Raw genomic sequence first — 23117 nt, 5'->3', positions numbered from 1 at the left:
ATTTTCCTGGTCACTGGGTTGGCAGAATGGTCACCAAGGTCTCCGGATCTCACTCCAGTAGATTTATTTCTATGAGGTCATTTGAAGTTTGAAGTGTATGAGATAGAATCAACAACATTAGAAGATTTGAGAGAATATTATGAGGCATTACAGAGAAATAACTTCCGAGATTCTCAACCATGTGAAGGCGGCAATGGAAGCTCGCTTGTACCATTGTATGGAAGTCGGTGGAAACGTTTTTGAACATTTACTATAGAAAATTGTTTTCTTCTCATTGTCCAGTTATCATATTTAGATTACAGAAATGATAAAAAATATTTTTTTCTGATTTATTGCTTTTATATTTGTTTCTAGAACGGATATTTCAAAATGTGGCCTCCTGTATAATTGTTGACCTGTTTTTAATTGTTCCTGCAAATCATTGTTTCAAAAGTTATTCAGGGTGGCTCGTTTTCAACTCAAATAATTTGTTGCTTCCGAACTATAACCTTCAGATCATGTGTTTTACACTTTGTTACACTTTTCTCATCATGGAGCATCTGATAATGTGAAACAATATAGGGTAATCCATTTAAAAAACTTGGTGAAGAAAGAAAGGTTAATGCAGTCAAGCTGCTGGAAAATAATTTCATGAAAATAAAAGATAAATAAATAAGTACCATTCTGATTATTCCTACATTGATTTCAATTTAGGAGCCACCGGAAGACATCTGTTTCAGCCTATTGGGCAGTACCGGGCAGGCGGTCCTCGATTGAAGACAAAATGTGAAAAACCAAGAAAGGCACTCAATGAAAATAACTGCGCAAAAGCAAATAAGTGGTTCCACTTATGTCTCTGACGATGCCCAATTAAATTGAAATCAATGTGGAAATGATCAGAATGGTACTTATTTATTTATCTTATATATATGTATATATATATATATATATATATATATATATATATATATATATAAGCTAAATAGATAAATACTTTCTGATCATTCCCATATTGATTTCTAAGAGCCACCGGTAGACAGCTGTTTCAGCCTATTGGGCATCGTCAGTACCGGTGGCTCTTGAATTGAAATCAACATGGGAATGATCAGAAAGTATTTATCTATTTATCTTTTGATTTTCATGGAATTATTTTCCAGCATTAACCTTTGTCGATTATATATATATATATATATATATATATATATATATATATATATATATATATATATATATATATATATATATATATACACATATGCACGAAGTCAACAACAGGAGCATATGTGTTGTTTCCTGCTTTCGGCAAACAAGTGTTGCTCACCTTTACACTTGGCTGCACCGCGCTGATGAGGCCAATAGCCAGAAACACGTGTCCGCGGTTTGCCCCCCTTTTTGGAGTGTTATGTCCACTAATTGTTTCATTTTTGATTTGTACATCATATACACTCGATAAAATCTTTGTATATATATATATATATATATATATATATATATATATATATATATATATATATATATATTTTCTTTATTTTCAGTATTTTATTATTAATGTAAGTTACAAAAAGGATTTGAAGCTCTATGACTTCTATTTAATTATCTGCGAGCGCTTTCGACAGCTGGTCGTGCTGACATCTTCTAGGCACTCTTCTATCTGAACGTGTTATCCTGTTGTGTCTTTTTATACGGTCCGAACGCCTCAGAACAGGTACTTCTGTTGCTTTAGGTGAATTTGCCTGTATTTGGAATACCCCAGGTACTATTCTTTGTGTTTAATCTTCTCCACGTTCATTGCTTCTAGGAGTGTATATTGATTTGTTTAATATACTGAATGTTAGGTCATGTTGTGTTTTGATTTGTACTTGTTTCTCGATAAGTGATTTTTGACAGTTAAATTTATGGATGTTTAAGTTTTCCCAGTTATGTTTGTTTTGTATGGCGTGTGTTGCGAGGTTTGATTTATATACTATCGGGTTTATGTATGCCTTTTTGTGTTCATCGTACCTTTGGATCAATTTTTTCTTCGTTTGGCCGATATGGAATTTGTTGCAGTCCAAGCATTGTATACTGTATATTCCATTTTGGTTTTTGTCTCCTTCTTTTTCATAGCCGTTTATTTTTCGCGTTATTTTCGTGTTTGGCTTGAATGTGACGTTGATGTCCAATTTTGAGAGACTTTCTTCAGTTCATATGTTAGATATTATGCCGTGAATTTATTTCATCTCATTTTCAGTACATTTTTTTCCTTTCAATGAATCAATAATAAAATTGGAAATATTTTTTTGATTTATTCATTCAATTGAAAAAAGATCGACTGTATTTTCAAATTTACTACAGTGAAATTTTTCATCGAAAAATAATTGAATTGATTTTTTCTAATATTCCATATAGATCTCATTTATCGACAAATCTAAAATTTGAATCATCGTGTATTGGTTACTCAGACAGAATATTCTCATTTTTCTCTCACAACTAGACGTGTGATAGTTTCTTATCATTATGCAAATAATCGATCTTTTCATTGCCATAATCCGAGTTGTGTTAGTAATGTACTGGCTATATGTGAACAAAAATTAATGTAATTCAATATCATTTTATTTACGCCTCCTGTGTAATTACCAATTTTAAGAAGTTAACATCATCGATTGACACGTTTTTAATTGCATTAATTCAAATAGTTTTCATTTTTGGTGTAGTGAGAGAGTAAGTAATAGTTACTTAGTAGATTCTAGATAGATTTGTTTGGTGGGTACGTCTTTTGAAATTGTGTTTTTCTTTAAAGAATTCCGTTTTCATTTTTAGCTACGATCTTATTTGAGAAGTTTCCCTTTATGCACATAATTTAATTTGAAAGGGGTTTATTTTCAGGAGAGATTAATTTTTGGGAAAGAAAGATCATGCAAAGAAGTAACTTTCACACACACAATGGAAGAAAAAGACCCCTCAAAATAACTACTTTCATATAAACAGGAATGAAAAAATATTTTAGAAATAACTACTTTTATATGGAAAATGCTTGTACTCCAAACATCCTTACTATTATCATTCACTGGTTTGCTACATAATATCGTATGCGAAAGAAGTAAAATTTCACTTAGATGGAAAACTGTTATTTTCAACAGCGGACATCGATGTTTTGGAATAAGATATAAGGGCTGGATTTGGAAGTCTAGAGGCCCTGGGGCAACGAATGAGTGGATACCCCTAATTATTAATGAATTTTTGGATTTTTTTTCACTTATTTTATTCCTATTCAACTGATGGGTACATATTACAAATTACTCATTGAAAAAAGTATGGCCATTGAAGTGCTCGATCAAATAAAAAATTGATAGTGAATTCATACTTGCATTCAGGGGTTTTTGATATGTCGAAACCAATATTATTATGTTTGTGCAAGTATTCTGAGTAAAAATGCAAAAAAAAACTGTTTGGGAGGAAAAACGTAAAAGTTGATGACCCGTTGGAACTTGGATATTTTTGTAATCTTCATTGTGGGGGCTCTTTCTTATGGAGGCCACGTGGCAGTAGCTCCACCTGCCCCCTTAAATTCGGCCCTGGTCATTATACCTATTTCTCATCACCGAAATATCACATCGTGAAAGTCATTTTATCATAAGCGTAAGAGCATTATACAATCATAAATAAAGTCAGCTTTTGAAATATACTTCGCATGTTCACCAAAATTTTGAAATCACAATTCCCTACATATACATTCTGAGGTTAAAAACATTATTTCTGTTATTTTATGTTTCATTTCTCCTTTACTACTTCGGTATTCTCTTTGCATGATCAACTTTTTCAGTGAACAGTTATCACATGAGTCAAAATCAACATATTCACTACATGGGTTGAAAAGTTTCGGGTTTAACACATAGATGGCGCTATGTATTCACCGCTTTTTCGAAACAGTACTAACCTTCAAAAGAAAGCTGTTGAAGTTTCATGACATTATACTCATAAGTTTATGAGTTATTTTGCTAAGAGTGACACTTCTTTTGCTATTTTCAAAATAATGGATCAAACACAATTTCGTGTTTTGATTTTACACTGCTTCTTGACGTTCAAGTGAAGCAATGGCTTGAAAAATGTTATAATAACTCCATTACATCAGAAACAACAATTAACGTTGATTTGCTAACTTCAAAGGTGGTATCAAAAAAACGTGTTGGCTTTATATTGTATGAGCATTTGACTATGAGAAAGCTCTGTTCAAAGTGGGTGCCGCGCGTGCTCACTGTTGACAAAAAACAAGAATGTCATTGTATGAGCATTTGACTATGAGAAAGTTCTGTTCAAAGTGGGTGCCGCGCGTGCTCACTGTTGACGAAAAACAAGAATGTCCTAATGATAATGATTCTGGGCAGTGTGTTACCACGTTTAAGCACAACAAACGGGAAATGTTACAAAGGATGAAACATGGATCCACGGAGCAACTGGTGAGCCTCATCCAAAGCGCCCAAAAGGACAACGATCGGCTGGAAAGGCTGTGGCCTCGATATTTTGTGATGTGCGTGGTGTAATATACATCGACTATCTTGAAAAGGGAAATTTCATCAACAGTCAATTTCATAAAGCGTTATTGGAGCGTTTGAAGTTCGAAACGCGGAAAAACGACCCCATTTAAAAAAAAGACAGTGCTTCTTCATCAAGATAATACACATCGTCACAAATCAATGAAAACGATGACAAACTTGCAAATGGGCAAATTGCTCCGGTATATACCATATTTGCCAGATATGGTTCCCAGCGACTACTGACTGTTCGTAGACCTCAAAAATACTCACAGCGAAAAATTTTTGCTCAAATAAAGAGGTTATTGTTGAAACTGAGGCCTATTTTGTAGCAAAAGACACATCGTTCTACAAAAATGACATTGAAATGCTAGAGCGGCAAAAAAATACGCGTTTTCTTTCTTAGCCCAGGTGTTGTATTTAGAAAATCAGCAAAATAAGTGTAGTGGAAAATCATTTCATCAGAATATTGTGCACAACCTTTTCCACACCAGAACCAAAATACAATACTATCTCTGGATTCCCTTAGTGTTAGGAGATACTAGTGATGTTGCCGCTCCCTGGTGGATGAGTCAAAGCTGGTATGTATATAGTAGTTCCGAACTCGGTCACTAGATTTTTATTTTCGAAAGCAAAATTCATTACCAATTCATGAAATTTTATCATTTCTGCATTTGCTCCGCCTCACCTTACTTCCTTTGGTAACGTTCAAAAATCCACTTTTTTTATTTTGTTAAATCCATGAATTTTGGAGAATGACTGACACTTTTTTATTGCTGAAATTTTGTATTTTACCTAATGAGCAAATTCAAATTTGCCTGAGAAGAAAACTAAATTTGGATTGGATTTATGGCACATGAAATATGAAATTCGGCTAATATAACGTTCATATACAGAGTGGCCTAAGCGCAGACGCCCATTTTTTTTGAGAGAAGATCTCAAGACTTATGGGAATTACCCCATGAATGTTCTTCAGATATGTATTCTTCAATTTTTCTATGAGAATTTCCGACCAGACTGGCTTACATATTTTTTATTTTTGTTTCGAGAGGAGTTTTCTCTGGTATTTTGCCTAAGACTTGTTCATTATGAATTCAGTGTTACTGTCTTCAATCGGTTTTGGAGGCCGTCGTAATTTGGAACCGCATCCTAACCTTTGGCCAGCATGAGTGGCACCGATGACTCATAAGTCATCGGTGAATCATCATCGTGTTGGCGAAACGTTAGGATGTAGTTCTAAACTACGACGGTCCTCAAACCCGAATGAAGATAGTAACACTGAAAATCTCGGCCGCGAAAGCCTAAACCAATTCATTATAAATTGTTCTTTAATGCATAAAATTACAGTAGAACGCAAAAATATTCATCGACTAAAAAGTTCACGATCGAATAAGACAAAGTTGAATTAAATTCCCAACTTTGAATTGAAAATCGTTAAAAAATATTCTCCAACTCCAAGAAAATTTTAAATATTTCACGAAACTATGAACTTCCAGAACAACATTCAGCGTTCAAAGTTACGAAAATGGAAATTTCAAAAGATAGTGTTTTGTTAGCTAAATATAATCATTGCTTATTATGTTCTTACTCTCAGTCAAGTCATTGGAAAAAATGTCACCAAAGTATTCAGGGACCAAAATAATCATAGCTGTCACAAAAAGAACTGAAACACTTGCTCGTTTCACTAACCAAGTTGGCTTAATCAGGAGATGAACTAAATTGAATTCAGTCTAGTCTTTGAAATGAGTGGTTGCTGAAAAGCTCATCAAGATTTTGTAGTTATTCTCGTGTGTGAAAGCGTGGATTGTTTTGGATTGATTCCACGCCAGAGATTTCGTTTTTACTTTTCATTTATATAGGGTGATAATTTTTTTTTGGAAACCAGAGCATATCCTTAATTTCCCTATAGTAACAAATCAGTTACAAATGAAAGTGGTAAAAAAACATAGAAAGAGTTTTACTTCCCATTTTTCATGATTCTCTCCTACCACGTATCTATGTGTTATCTTTATTTGCATTATTCATCATAACATCTCAATTAACCTCAAATCAATATTACTTTTGTAACTTACTGTAATTTTAAGGTATGCTTACAAGTTCTCTTGAAAAAAAATATTCAAGCCAGATCGAGAATCCACATAGGAACTTAAAAAAAATTCATAATTCGAATTCTGATGGATCTTGAGTCTCTCCTATTTAAAAAAAATAGAAGTCTCCGTTTCGGTCACCCCGTATTTCCTTGGGGAATAAAAAAATGAGAATTGTGAGTATTTTATTTGTACTGGAGATTACCTTTTAACCAAATATTACTTTTATTTGCAACATATCCTGTTTAAACTTATCTATTTACCCAAGAAGATTTGCATGTTTTTATCAGATAAAATCCAACATTCAAATGACAGTTGTGATACAACCTGACTTTTTGGGGCATGGTTGGGAAAATAAAGATTGTCGATTTTATTGGCCAAATCATAATCATAATCTGAAATCATCGCAATTGTGTTTCAAGATGTTCACTAAATTCAGGTAAATGATTGCGACATATTTTTTTAGTGACTGGATCGTTTGTTTGATATCTGTCTCATATTCTCGTATTCATAAATAGGGATTATCATCATTGTTATAACTGTGTATGCATAGAGGATGAGTCTATACTCGGTATTGCTAACTCAACCAATAAAAGTTTCATTATTACTTTAAATTACGAAGAGAAACAACAATGTGTTCGAGATTTAACGACTTTTTTTTATTATATTCGTCACCACTTGTAACACTGTTAGGTTAGGTTATGTCAAAAGTGGGTGGCCCTATTCGAGTCTTCACCGCTACCCGCAAGGGTATATTGTGGCTCTCACTTATTCAAATTCGACCAAAATAAACCAGCATCTTGACGAAGCCGATTAGTTTATATGGTGAGTGATCTTTTAGGTCAGATGGTAGATCTCTGGTTCTATCAAACTCTGAAAACATGATTCGGTCCGCAGCGAGGCATGCACAAAGTATATGCTCTGCTGTTTCATCATTCTCCAAACAGAGGCGACACACTGTCTTCCGACAGTCCGAGTCTCTGCATAGGATGCTTCAGACGACAGTGACCTGTAAGAATGCCTGATAGACATCGTAGTTCATTCCTACTGTAGTCTAACAACTGTTTGATTTCAAGCTTCAAAGGGTGAACGAACGCCTTGGAGTGAGCTAATCCTGAAAAATTTTGCCAGAAGTCTTCAAATATTCTTACCATCCATATGTTGAATGTTTGTTTGGCAAAACCTAGAGCACTGCCAATGACAGGTTCTGGTCCGATGAAGCTAATTGCAGCACCCTCCTTTGCATAGGAGTCAGCAGCCTCATTGCCTTCCACGTTGTGTAACACTGTTATTGATACATCAATTTTACTTGCGATTGCATTTGATGCCAACAATATTAGCAAAACAAAAATAACAGTCAACTTAACGGTTTTTCATCCCTTCAAATCACGGACATTCCAAACTTCAGCGATTCACGAATAGGTACTTCTCTTTCACGTTGGTGCCATAGTTATTTTGCAAATATAAGGCATACCTACTAATGTTATATCAATAATTATACAAATAATTTTTCTGGAGAAAGCCACGGAAACTGAATTTTTCATATGTCATACCTGTTGTTTGAACGAAGTAAATAATTTTGGTCATCGCTTTAGAAGGTTTCTGATTATATAAAATAGTGAAAATTGGGTAAAACAATGAGGAACTTAATGTTTCTTCTTTGGGTAGTTTCACCTACCATAATCTGGAGAATATGGAAATTGTTGTAGAAATCTGGATGGTTTCAGCCTTACCAAAAAAGAGCTAAGAAATTGTACAATATTCATAATAGGGAAGGAAAAAACTGCGTATAAACTTGAATTTTATTCATTTGTGAAGAGGGAGGCAAATTTTAGCCAGAAATATTAAGATAAGTATTATATAATTTCTTAGCTCTTTTTTATGATAGGCAAAATTATAAACTCGAGGAAAATGTTAACAACAAATACTCATTTATTTCGGTTTATGAATTCATTCTTTTTGATATCCACTACTGTATTAGAACTGTTTCGATAATGCGTTATAGTAATTTTATGAAACGAATTGCTTTTGATCAATTGTATGTATCTTTTTCCGGCAATGGAGTATTCCTGAAAATGCACCCCCGATTGTCGGCCCGAAGACTCTTCCTCCTACTTCTCCACCGTCTCGATCCTCGTCTTCCTTCCCCCATTTTAAGCAATATAGCATTCATCCTCATTCATTAAAGTGCCTTAAATACATTGTGCATTCAATATCGATCAATATGGCCCTCTACAGCATGTAATTTAGATGAATATTTTCGAGTAGGGGAGACCGGGGCTGGTTAGTACGCTTTTCAAATTGAAGCCCCTCTAATTTTTTTATTGATAGATAGTGAGAAAATACATTTGATTTCCAGATTAGTGTTGTTTTGTTTGTATAAATTTCAAATTACATAATGTTTGGACCTATCCTAAATTCAGAATTTAATTTTTTACTTAAGGATGCAAGTGTACCAAGCAACAAAAACTAAGAAAATGATTATTGTTTTTATTTTATTATGTAAGAATCAGCCTGCAGAAAAATTATAATAGAAAAACACGGTACCTATCCGTTAAAAAAGTGAATAATCTAGTCAGAACCATCCGAATCACAATTATGACAAACGTAGAACAAGCCCGCATCTGCACATTTTTTATGTGCCCAGGGTTCAACGCAAAGCAGGCAGAAGGTTCATCACTGCTTGAATCGTCTTTAATTTTTGAATTCTTCGCATTTGCTTGTTTTTTTGTGTTCTTTTTGGTTTTGCAGAAGAACTGTTTTTTCATCGATCTCGTTTTATTTTCTTTTTTTTTTGTTCTTCTAATGCATCTTTAATAGGCGCATCTGTCAAGATTTCAGATTTTCTTTTTGTGCGACCCCGTTGCACTTTCCTTTCTGCGGCTTCTGGAAACGGCTTCAAATTTTCGCGATCTGAAAAACAATATGTTGCTACCTTGTTATATGACTGGAGACACTGAGAATTCTGGGGCGTGGGCATCTAACTTTCTGCAATTCTGCTTGGTCCAGTTTGTTGCATGTCTTCGTTGGGATTAGTCTCTTGGTCTGGCAAGGGGTTGTCGACACGGTTTAAAGCCTCTTCGATGAGTGTGATTTGACCAAGTTCAGGTAGATTTGCTTTAACTCTCAATACTTCACCAGGATTTACGTTTTGCTCAATATCTTGCATATCTTGTTCAGGAGCTGGTCTATCTGTAACATAAGCAGCGGGAAAAATATCCCTATTCTGTTCTGTTCTGTTCTGTTTTTTTCGTTAACCAGCTGTCGCACCCCTACGAACGACAACCCTCAGAAGTCGAAACTTGTGCGAGCTAAGGATTAACAAGGTCTTACCTTTTAACGGGTTGGACGATAGCAAGTGAAGATCGATCGTTCAGGCTAGGGCTTGAACCACCGACCAACACGGCAGTCAATTCGAGTGAGTGAACAAAGCACCCACGCCGAACCGCTTGGCTATCGACCGAAATGGATATATTCAGGAAATCTGGAATCCAGCTGTAATGTTGTTTGGAGTTGTCGCTAATGGTAGTGCAGTACGAACAATACTGGGTATGTTATAAATAGTCATCGATGCACCCGGACGATTGGTCATCCAAGAATCACAAGCACTATTGACATACTTCTTTAACGGTCCATACACATTGCGATACAGAGGTTGGAGCTTATGGCTACAGTGAGGCGGAAAGGATAACACTGTTATGCCGTGATCTTTGCAGATGTTTAGCGCTTCGGGAGATAATGCGAATCGTGGTTGTATATCAAAAGCAGGAGAGGGTTTTCTTTAGACGCCTTGGAGTATTGAATAAACAGTTGGATATATTGTATAAAATGAACTTCTTTCACCCAGCCTGATAGATTGGCACCATCGCTTCCAGGCGTGGCATCTCTGAGAAAATGGGGCTTAAAATGAACATAACTGTGTTCCTCAGCCTATGAAAGAAATGACGTTATCTTCATTTAGAAATGAAATAAAAAAATATTTGATGCCGAATGCTTTTTATAGTATAGATGAGTTTATAAATAGAAATAAATGACCTGTCAAAGGGAAAATAGGAGGAATGACGAATCTAAACTATTTCCTCATTGTGTAAACTTTTTGTGTAGTGTAAGTATTTTGTTTTATCCCATAAACACCTGACAAATATTTTGTTTTGTCTCATATACACCTGTTTTTTTGTGAAATTGACAAGTATAAGTTATATTATACAATCATATTTGTAAATATGTTCATGTGTGAAAATGTGATGATTCAGTTTTTATTCATTTTGTTACATGACTCTACATTTATTTGTGACATTTGTGATATTATTTGTGTGTGATATTTAAGTGACGTGCCAAATATACACTATTGTATCAAATATTGGTAAATAAATATTCTATTCTATTCTATTCTATGAAAAAAGGTGGCACAGTATTTCGAGCAGTAGAAACAGCACACGCCAAAGTTACAAGCGTACCGCGCTCTGCCGAAGTAACTCTTCCCTGAACTGTAGTAATCCCTGTTTTGTCCAAATTCCAGATGTCCACAGGACTAAAGTTATACATTTCAAGAACAATTTCTAGATTGCTGAAAAAATCTGTCTACATTTGTTTTATTGAAGCTCGTGGCTCTAGCTAGACAAACTGGTGGCTTCAGGTGTCCTTATAGCCAATTCAGCATTTCGTTTCAAAAATTATGTAAACCAGTCGGGGCCTGCCATCTCATTTTTATTCCAGCTATTTGGAACCGTCAGGTGCAAAAAGGTTGCATATAAATAAGCTAATCTTTTCACTTCTTTGGACGTAAGACCATAGTAAATATCGGCAGTTTTTTTATGTAATCTATGAGATTGGACTCTTGAAGCTTGGTGAAAATCTAAAACCAAAAATTTTACTATAAACTAGTTCATCAAGTTAATTTTTTAAAAACCTACCTGTCTATTTTTAAAGTATCCAACAACTGTTGAAGGCATTTCTCTTTCTGATTGCAGTTCCTCTAGTGTAAACTTGAAGCAATATCTTCTTGATGTGTTGAATGGAATTTCGAAGTCACTGGCAGCAGATTTTAGAGATTGCCGTCCAATTTTACGGCTCTGACCGCCCGTAGCATAATATCCGGGGATGTTTTGCCTCTTTCCGATTTTCTTTTAAACGTACGCATTTTAATGAAGGTTTCCTGAAAAAGCCAGCTAGTAGCAAAACAAAAAAAAAACCTAAAGCTAGCCCCTGGGGTTGCTTGATACACTGTTCCAACCAGCCCCTTGCAGTTTGTACCAACCATCCCCAATGCATTTTTTTACGTTAGAAATGCCAAAACTGAATGTTGAAATATCATAAATCAAAGTTTTATATTTGGTGAGTATTGACAAAAATGCAAATTTTCTTACTATATATACTCTGTTGTTATCGAAAAAGCAATAAAACTGATATTGCAAATATTTCAAACTCATAAAAATTTACTTACAGGTGACAAAACCACGTGCACCAAGCAAACCTAAAAAACGCCCACACATCAACGATAACTGTCTTCAACTGGCGCATATTCAAACACCTTCCGATAGATGCGAGCAACGCTGGTGTTAACCGAACGGATTCCGAAATTTTACGATTCGACCAACCAACCCTGTGCCCAACCAACCCCGGTCTCCCCTATATTACATATTTAAAATGCAGGGATATAGCGGTTGCGACGGAACCGGCCGGGGGGCGGCGGTGCGTGCCTATAAATAGCGCGTCGAAGGCTACGCTTCGCTTTATAGCTCTTTATGATTAGCATACGTTTATATGTATATTTAGTATCTGCATTGCACCCGTGCGGATCCGAGGCGGTTCGCTATTCCTTTATAAAATACGAAATCATATTGATCGCAAATATTTGATTAACATTCATTGTAGTTTCATATATTCGCGATTAAAATATTTAATTTCCATAGGTACTGCGATCTGCGAATACCGAAATTCCTAAACCATTGAAAAAATTTCAGAATAAATCTATCCAACCTCCATTAGAGCCAACTGAAAATGTATATTAACCGAGAAGGTTGTTGATTTTGGATTCACTTCATCAATTGGCAACTTGTTCCTTCATTCACCTCGCCATTATAAATAAAGAATACAGAAGTTAAAATTCACTGAAAATAATTTCATTTATAACTATCACATGAGAATTAATAAACCCTACAAAATACAAATAAAACAGAACACAGCCTGGGCCAAAGTAGGCCCAGGATGTGGAGGTATTACAGATTACTAAGCCTAAGGATCAAGTGGGGAATGGGAAAAAATACCAGCGTGATTCAAACAGAACTGGTTGGTATCTCAATCGCCACAAACGGAAAATAATTTCTGGCAAAAACACAACAATCTGCACTATTAGCAGACAAGCCCTATTAGCCTTGAACAGACTACCTGTTACCTCAGGGCTAGTACTAGAGTGCCACCAAGATTTAGCCAAAGCTTCGGTAGATAATAACATCATCCTGAGGTGGATTGAAAGACACGACAGGAGTGAAGGTAATCGCATTGCAGACTCTTCAGCCAAGGAAGCGGCTGGACTAAGAATTTAAGAAGCCAGTGGCATCTAAAGCCTGGTGACTTCGACAATTGCGGAACTAGCAATACGTCACACCCATACTGAATCCCTAAAGAAATGAGATGAAATCAAAGGATGCAATCTTGCCATGATCACCCTTGGTGCCACCAAGATTTAGCCAAAGCTTCGGTAGATAATAACATCATCCTGAGGTGGCTTAAGTGACACGACAGGAGTAAAGGTAATCGCATTGTCGACTCTTCAGCCAAGGAAGCTGCTGGACTGAGAATTTAAGAACTTAGTGCCACCTAAGGCCTGATGACTTCGACAATTGCGGAACTAGCAATACGTCACACCCATACTCAATCTCTAAAGAGATGGGATGAAATCAAAAGATGCAATCTTGTCAGGATCACCCTTGGTGACCCTGGGAAGCTGGCGCCGAAGAAATATCTGGCGAAGACCAGAAAAAAATCTACGCTTAACAGTAGGATTTCTGACTGGCCACTATCAACTACGGAAACACCTCCACAATATGGAGCTAGTGGACACACCTCTATGAAGGATGTGTGAACAGGAAGATAAAACTGTCAGGCACGTCCTATGTGAATGTCCCGAGTTATTGTCAATAAGAGAGTGTGTGTTCGGTTAGTCTTGGCCTACACCTGCCGATATAAAGGAGACGTCTCCCAGAGACATGTCCACCTTCCTGGAAAGGACAGGATGGGCGATGACCTAGGAAGACAACTCCTTGGGGGGATGTACAATAGATCACATGTGGCCTAAGTGCTGTGGGCCTACACTCACCCTACCTACTCTACAGATACAGATACATATCACACGAGAATATTTCAGGAATTACATCCAAGCAAACCAAAAACGAAAATTGGAAAACGTTGCGAAATGGTGTAATAATTTATAATAAACTGCCAGTCATGTTTGAAAACATAAAATTTGCTCTTAAATTCAAAGTACTTTTGAAAAAATATAAATATGATAAAAATATTTGTATTTTCACTTTTGACAATTTATCTTTGAACATGTTTATATGTTTTATAAACAATTTGCGTTTGAATTTCCCTGTTATAAACAGCCAATGTTTCTTGGAGAGTTGAATATACATATTAAACTTTTTTGATTATATTTTGATAGTCTTATGGAAGTTGCTGCAGAGGGCCGATTCTCAGCCCCTTTCTCTTCCGTCTTTCACACTTATCCGTTGGCGACGAGAACTCTTCAGTTAATTACAAGGCAAATGTTAACAACAATTACTCATTTATTTCGGTTTATGAGTTCATTACCTTTGATTTCACCGTATCATAACTGTTTCGATAATAATTCATAGATAATTGAAAGGGTTTGATATTGATTGCTTCCTTTCCTTCTTTTGAAGATTCCCACATTTGTTTTGTATCGAAATGGAGTAGAAGAAATCCAAAAACTTTCTTTCCTAAAAGACTTATAGAAATTTCATGAAACGAATTGATTTGGATAAATTGTACCTATCCTTTTCAGGTAATGGAGTATCCCTGAAAATGCCCCCCCGACTGTCGGCGCGAAGACTCTTCCTCCTCATCCTCTTCTTCTTCACCGTCTCGATCCTCTTCTCCTTCCAGGGCCGGTTACCATGGCTACACGTGGAGACGACTGAACAACAGGAGAAGGAAAAAGTTTCGGATGAGATCGGCGCGTCTTCGGCTCCGAGTGCCGAAGTTTCGGTTAATCTCGATGAAGCCGAATCGATTACCAACCATCAGCAAGGGAAACCATGGTTCATGACAGGAGGAAGCGAGTTTCCAGGCGAACACAAGGGTCCATCGAGGTTGTTCCCGGATCAGGCCGATGGGGATAGAGTGGTCGATCAGTTGATGTATGTACCCGAAGACTATCAAGGTAAGAAACATATATTTTCTGAGTCATTGACTTATGAGAGAGAATATTTAAGAAAACTTATGTAGATGTATAAAGAACGACAAGTCACACATAGACAAGGATAACAGATCAGGTGTCTATAAACTAACATGCGGATCATACCCAAAAGTGTATGTAGGACAAGAAATTTCAAAACGAAAGTCTTCGAACATAAAAGAAGTTTTGAACTGAAGAAAACCAATTCCACCTATGCGTGCCACCTTTTGAAGAACGACATCGATTTCAGCACTGAACAGGGACGCCGGATTTTTAAAATTCCCGTGGATGTTCCAGCTTTTTTAATGACATACCAAGCTACTTTTATATTATATTTATATCAGAACTAGCTGACCTGGGGAACTTCGTATCGCCGCCGCGCCATTATAGGTACTAAATGCTGCACCATACACATACACTTTTATTTTTAAATATTCGATTGAAAACAAATAAAATTGCGAGTCAGTTATCTCATTCTTTAACTTTAAAAAATTACAATTAACGATAACCAATAAAATCTATGAATCACAGACAAAACAAAACAAAAGTGAAATTCGGCAGTTCTGCGCTTCGCGTGCGTGAGACAGAGAGCGGCTACGTTTGTTTTCTAGGCGCGCGTATTACGTATATTATTTAGGTATAAAGGCATATTATTTAGATCGAGTTTATTGAAAGACTAGAATGAGAATTATACGACATATACGACATATTTCACGTAGATGCTGCTGGAGTCTCTGGAAATAAACGTTTCCAACGTTCGGGTTGCCTGTTGAACGACCAACGTGATACTGATAATTTAATTCATATTAAAAAATTCACCTGCTGTCCAGGAACTGAGTTTGTCATTGGTTAACAAACTTTTTCTACTAACTATTAACCAATCGAGTAAGGTATAGTTCAAGTAAACGATATAGTGCAACCTACCTCCCAACAGCTCCCCTTTAATAATATAGTTAGGGAGCTAATTAATTTCGTTATATAATAATCATTTCTGATTATGTGGCAGATGTGTGGCAGATTGTGTGGCAGATACCCAACGGAAAAACAACAACTCACTCAGCTAATGCCGCGCAGAGAATTGAAGTAAAACCATCAGTCACCTGTGCAACGTCTTCAACCGATAGACCGGTTTCGGGGTGATTGCCCCATCATCAATACCGGGCATGGTCTCTTCAGAATGGTGTGAACCGTCTGAGTATCATGACCAAACAAATATAATTCCATCTAGTCATAGAATTTCTCTGCAGTTGATTCAGCGGAATGTCCAGCCAGGTGTTTGTCTGCCAGGTATCTTAATAGAAAAGTTGAATCATTATGAAATACGCGGAATACCTTTGAACAATAATAGATGAGAGTTAAAACTTGTCACACACGGTATTCCTCAAGGATCAGTGTTGGGACCTTTATTATTCATTATATATGTCAATGACCTCAATAAATATATGGACAACTGCAATCCGGTCAGTTTTGCTGATTATACTAATTTTATATATTCAGAAGAAAATATGACGGACCTGAAAAAAATGCATGAAGAGGTAAGGGAGAGATCTGACCATTGGTTTGCAATGAACAAACTTGAATTGAATAGTGATAAAACACAAATGCTACTTTTCTCAAAGCAACTCGCAGATCTGAACAAGAGACTGTTGAAATACTTGGACTTTTCTCAGACAATGGCCTATCTTGGAATTCACATATTGATTTTTTTTATAAATTGTCCACATTCATTTTCATTCTTCGTCAATTGAAAATCATAACAAGTAGTAGTACATTGAAGAAGACATACTTCTCTCTGTTTTATCCACATATGAGTTATGAATTTGGATATCCATAATTATGATACAAGGAATGCGAACAATATATACTCAAATATATACTCAAATCGTCTGAATATATTTAAAAAAATCTTTAGATTATAAGCTTTATAATGTTCTATCTGAGGATTCGAAAAAACTGAGTACCGTGAAATTCAAGAAACCCTTGAAGGAATTTCTTCTGAGTCACTGCTTCTACTTGGTCAATGATACATTCAAAATGTTTCAAATCAGAAACATGCTCACTCCGACACGATCCCATATCATTAGTCCGCCTATATATGTTTTCTTGTACGTATTGTATGTCTTTTATTTATTCATTTCAATTATTTCAATTATCTGATCATATCTCTGTAAATTTCCCAGCCGATAAAACAGTTTTTGCTTCTTTGGTGCCGGTTACCCCTTTGCAGTCCACTGTTTGGACTGTATTTTTATTTCGGACGTATAATGGTGTATCCAAGATTCATCTACAGTAATATCGCGCCTAAACTGCGCCAACAGAGCGTTGGAAATGTTCATTCGAAAACGTTTTTGGTCTAACGTGAGCAAACGCGGCACCCAACGTGCGGACAGATATCTCACACCTTGTTGACTTGATAAGTCACAAACACGTTCTTTTGCCATGTTCATAACCTCTTCTATCTCCCTCTCACTTTGATTCGGCGGTCGTGTAAGGTTAATTGCACACACCGATTGTGAACGTCGCCGATCACCGGTCGGCGTGTGTGCCATCCCGTTTCCACATGTGGTTCACTATTGGAATTTGGACGACCTAAAATCGGCCGTCCAAATTTGGTGTGTGTGCAATTAGCCTTTTTACGGTAACGTTCAACTCCAATTGCCCAAAATTTCATTGTTATTAATAATGGTGCAGAGTATCCATACACAGAATCCCACTCATCTTTGATTTGCTTAGGCGTATTGACTTTCAAAAAGCAAATATTCAAGGACAGCTCGATACTCGATTTTGTCCATTTTCATAAAAATACTCACACTAACATCAATTCAAAGGACTGTTACATAACAACTGGGCGTCCAAAATTGCTGAAACTTTGGTGAGAAACTCTCAACAGATGAACAACGAAATTCACAAGCTTTCATTTTCGAGTGCTGCTATATTGATGTTGAAGTCGGAAACTTTTCAAACCACCTGGAGGGTGATCTTCGGGAGGTTCATGCAAAATATAGGGAGTTCCATTCGAGAAAAATCAAGAACAAATCGATTTCCAGTTTTGGTCCATTCGTTCAACTGAGTTTTCATTAAAAACAAAAACGGTTCAATGAATCAGCTTCTTTACACCTTATTGAGACCCGTTCCACAAGATAATAAATTATACTTTTGTTTTCAGGATACGACAGTCCCGAGAAAGTGATCCTCGCTTACAACGGTCTGGGTGCATGGGGTCAAAAGTCTGGGTCAGCTTCTTTTCATGGGTGTCCCGTCAGCAGATGTTCTCTTACTGATGATAGAAGTAAAGCTACAGATGCTGATGCTATTTTGTACAAAGATCATGTCATACACCCAGGAGTACCAAGACCCTCCAAACAGGTAATCAAATGAAAATTCTTTTGAACAACAACAATAAATTTCTTTTTGAAAAGGTAACCACTTACTTACACCGAAAAGAAACAAAATGCAATAGATACGACACACGATCATGTTGCTAACCGAGAGAATGAATGTCAAGTAATATTTCTTTAAAATATTCTTCTTGCACCATCATCCTATTCTATCATATTGAAACTCGAAACCTTGAAGGTTGAATGGAACATGCCGAAAATGTATTCAATTATAGATGAGAAGGAGTATGCACATTGAGTTCGGTGACTTTGGGATCTGATGAACTAGCATTTCTGTTTGGTACGCCTTGAATGATGATATGATTATGTGATATTTTTATCCATTTTGATATCTTTCAAGTGATGTTTCTGTATACCATACGTCGTATGGATCATTGACAGGCGTAGCTAGTATACAAAATCATAAGACAATGTTGCGAGTGTTTCCGAGCCAATCCTCCAGCTTCTAATCATATCATGAGTAATCTTCCACATGTTCGTGTGAATATTGTTGATTATTGCGGACCATTTCAATTGAAGCAAAAAAATATCCGCAACCGATCGTCAATAAAGGCGTATGTCGCTGTAATTGTATACCTTACCGTCACCGACCTCGCCTCAGATGGTTTTTTGTCAGCCTTACGGAGATTCATCTTTCGTCGTAGTTTATGTCAATATATCTACAGCGATAACGGCACAAATTTTATTGGGGCCAATAACATATTCAAGGAGTTCATAGATAATGAAAATGAACTCAAGGCACAAAACCAAATCCAAGGCTTCCTGACTGGATAAAGGATTACAATGGCATTTCAGCCCTCCACAGGCTGCGCACGTCAGTGTATTATGAGAAGCTGCTGCCAAAAGTTTTAAAAGACATTTATTCAAGGTCGCAAGGCATGATGGGTTGTTCACATATGAGCAATTCAATACCTTAATTATTGAGATAGAAGGTATATTAAATTCTCGACCATTGACCGCTATTTCCTCTGATCCTATCGATTCTATCGCTCTTTCTCCTGGCCACTTTTTAGTAGGTGACTCTTTGACCAACTTGCCGAATTATTACTATTCGAAAAACTCTAACAACCAATTGTCTCATTGAAACATCTCCAAATGGTTAAACAACACTTGGACCCGGTGGAAAAAACTCGGGTCCAAAATTGTGCAGGACTCTGTCGTTCTATTACGTGAAGATAATGTACCACCAGCTCAATGGGTAATGGGCAGAATCATCGAGTGTTATCCTGGCGCAGATGGTGTTGTGTCAAACGTATCGCGATATTACCTATGGCAACTCTCGATTGTGAAACAAAAAATTAGAGATATTAAGTTATTTATCGTAGCCTCTCAACGGGGGAAGTATGTTCAAACGTATCAGTCTTTTTTACATCATTTTAAGGATTGTATAATTTTTTTATTTAACATTTTTAACCCTTGGGTCGAATTGTAATCTCAAAGTGTTTATTGTGTTCATTTCCCTTTAAGTATTTGAAATTGGAAATTTCACGTTATTGATATTTGTTCACGATGAGTAAATTTGCAACTCAAACCTCAATAAAAAGCCTATACTTCTCTTGTTAACTTTCTCAAGACCGTCTATTTTTTATTTCTTTATGAGTATATTATTTGGGTTCAAATACCGAGATTTATAAGGTTAACGTGACGTTTCTTTACATTATTATCTTTTTGAAATTATGGCAACTATTATCTACAATCCTAACTAGTTTCTCTGTTTGCCAAATTTCGACCTAAGCACCCTTTTTCCAAGTTGTTCGGGGACTACGTGACTTGACAATAATTCCCGCCCATCCTGAAAAATTCCCCTCTCTTAAGAAGACATTTTGGGATAGGACCAAGTGAAAATAAAATTCAGTGTGCATACGAGAGTAACAAGACATAACGTCTTACCGCGTATCACAAAATTCAGTTCAGTTTGCAAGTACCGTAGAAAAATCTTGTTACAAGACATACCGTCTTATCAGTTACCGTTATCAATACTAATCTCGTCTAGCTTTTTCACCACACATATTTTTATTTATACATTAGGGCTTATACTATATCCTTATAGTAAATGAAGTATTGATTAGATATCAATTTATCTGGTCAAAAATTATTGGTGAAATTTAATTATTTTTTTATTGTAAAATTTGGATTAAATCATTGATTAAAAAACAGTTTCTGAACTTGAACTTTTCTTTGGTGCTGCAGTTATATCATTCAATATTACATATTCAGCGTTCGTGGACTGAATAATATATTTTTTTTGAGGGATTGAGACGAAGAAACTCCTGAGACTTTTGGTTCAAAAAATTATAATAAATTCCATTCAGGTGTCCGTCAATTGATTATTCCTTTTTTACTTTATTCAAAATCTGGAATATTTGATCCCAGACAGCTATCTTTTATAAATATTACTGCTGTACAACATAAAAACAAGAAAGAATTAACTACTTATCACCTTAAATATGCTATACGCCGGAATCATAGTATCGTCATACCTTTAATGCTCAAATCAGTTGGGCAGAAATCCTTCCGGTATTTAGGACTAAAACTCTACAGTTTTCTTCCTGAAAATTCAAGATGCGAATCAAATCTCAAAAAATGTATAACAAAGATTAAATTATTTGTCAAGAATATACCACGAGCAGAGATACATAAACAAATATAAATTTAAATACTTACTTCCACGATTGTGGATATATATTGTGTACCTATTGATTTGTTTGTAGTCTGGAACCATAATTGAAATCTCTATATTCATTGATTATTTAATTTATTTATATTATGTCCACATGTGTCCAGTTCAAAGTTATGTTTTTAGCCATACTTAGTACCCATTCAATACATTAGTTTATTTTGATTCTTCATATTCTGTTCAAATATGTCCAGTTTAAAGTTATATTCTTATCTGTATGTAGTACTCATTTCAATAGATTGATTGGTTTTATTTATTTATATTCTTATCAAATGTAGCTATTTTGAATTTATATCTTAGTACTTAATTTATTGCATGAATCTCATTCAATGTCAGATTCAGTTTTCTCATTCATTACACACGGACAGATCATTTTGCCTCGTAAGATGTATTTTATTTGTTCACTGTTCATTTCTATATGTACATGTATATTTACTGTTAGCAATCTTGAGAAAGTGAATGAATACTTATTGAAAAACAAAGTTTTTGGCTTTCTACTACTCCATCTTGATACAAACAAAAAGATGAGGGAATCTTCCAAAGAAAGGAAGGAAGTAATCAATTTGAAAATAAGTAACTCTATACATGGATGTGTAGATCATGCAAAGAAGTAACTTTCAGACACAAACTGAAAGAAAGTCCTCCTGAAACAATTACTTCCATATAAAAAATTCTTTCGAAACAAATATTTCTATATGAACACTGAATTACACAGAAGATACTTTTCTCTACTCAGTTTGTATTTCAAACATTCGTTGTGGAATAAAATCAAATATCATTCACATGAGTTCTACTTTAAATGAATGGTAGCAAGTTGTACTTGCATGGAACACTGTCATCTTCACTGGTATACATCGATGTTTCGCCGTAAGACACTTGCCCTAAGGCTCTTCAGTACCAAATTGATTAACAAGTTTCAGATTATAAACGACCTAAATTTAAAAAAAAACTGTTTCTCATCAGCATCCTTCCATAGTACGAACATATCATCAACGTAACTCACCCAATGATATGATTTCACGGCTGCTTGCTCTGAATATTACCATTCGAAAATATGAGGGGAGATGGTGGAAACCAAATAAGGGATAAAATTTCAATTGAAGGGTAAAGGGAATTCCCATAAATAATATTTACCAGTTGTATTAGGTTGTTTCAAAAGTTTTGTCCGTTTTAATGGCATGTGTTTATGTAGCTCCATATCTCAATAGATATGTATTCTACTGGGTTGTGGTGTATACTAATCGATAGAGAATTTTGTACTCTATACATTGATGCTGTCCATTTTTTCCAAATTAAATTTTTTTTGCTTTTTCACAGCTTATTACTAGATGATGTCCTTAATCGATTTTCGGTCAATATATCTTTACGAATTCCAATTGAACCAGAGCGTTGCCGAAGCAGACCGAAAAATCAACCAGACATTTGGCAATGAGGATGTAAATGAACGCACTGTTCGACGTTGGTTTGCGATATTTCGTTTCAGAGATTTCGGCCTTAAAGATGAGCCCCGAAGTGATCGACCTACAGTAATCCAGGACGAGGATTTAAGGACTCTGGTGGGAACTGACCCATCACAAACGGTGGGTGGGATGGCAGAAGAACTAGGCGTCAGCTCCCACGTGGTTGTTGACGGTTTAAAACGTATTGGAAAGGGCAACAAGCTCGAAAAGTTGGTGCCACATGATTTGGATGATCGGTAGAAATTGTCACGCTTGGAGGTCTGTTCATTTTTACTTTTGCGCGACCAAAACGATCCTTTTTGGAACGGATCCTCACGTGTGATTAAAAGTAGATCCTCTACGACAACAGGAGACATTCAGGATAGTGGTTGGACACCGTTGAGTTACCCAGGCACTTCCCAAAGGCGAAAACCAATCAAAGAAGACCATGGTTCCTGTCTGGTGGTCAGCGGCTAGCGTCATTCACTATAACTTTCTGCAACTGGGCCAAACCATCACAGCACAGTCCTGTTGTGAGAAAATCGACGAAGAGTACCGAAAATTGCATCAGCAGCAGCCGGAACTGGTTAACATGAGGGTTTCATTA

General features: G+C 36.0%; 1 protein-coding gene across 8 annotated transcripts in view; it reads left to right on the top strand.

The window, feature by feature from the left end:
* Positions 1 to 23117, top strand: part of LOC111504626 (glycoprotein 3-alpha-L-fucosyltransferase A) — a 98798-nt gene that overhangs the window by 37342 nt on the left and 38339 nt on the right. For 6 of the 8 annotated variants that reach the window (XM_074183535.1, XM_074183536.1, XM_074183534.1 and 3 more), the window contains exons 2-3: positions 14604 to 14981; positions 18163 to 18362. In XM_074183535.1, the coding sequence (XP_074039636.1) occupies positions 14624 to 14981; positions 18163 to 18362 (558 nt within the window). In that variant the 5' untranslated portion in view covers positions 14604 to 14623. Of the gene's footprint in view, positions 1 to 2528; positions 2680 to 6888; positions 7017 to 14603; positions 14982 to 18162; positions 18363 to 23117 lie in introns of those variants that run through there. The other 2 variants (XM_074183538.1, XM_074183539.1) reach the window with 2 other exon arrangements.

Source organism: Leptinotarsa decemlineata, unplaced genomic scaffold, assembly GCF_025532065.1.
Source record: "Leptinotarsa decemlineata unplaced genomic scaffold, Ldec_3_MD MMD2_tig00026340_RagTag_RagTag, whole genome shotgun sequence".
In the NCBI taxonomy this organism is placed as follows: Eukaryota; Metazoa; Arthropoda; class Insecta; order Coleoptera; family Chrysomelidae; genus Leptinotarsa; species Leptinotarsa decemlineata.
This window is presented reverse-complemented; position numbering and strand designations above follow the sequence as displayed.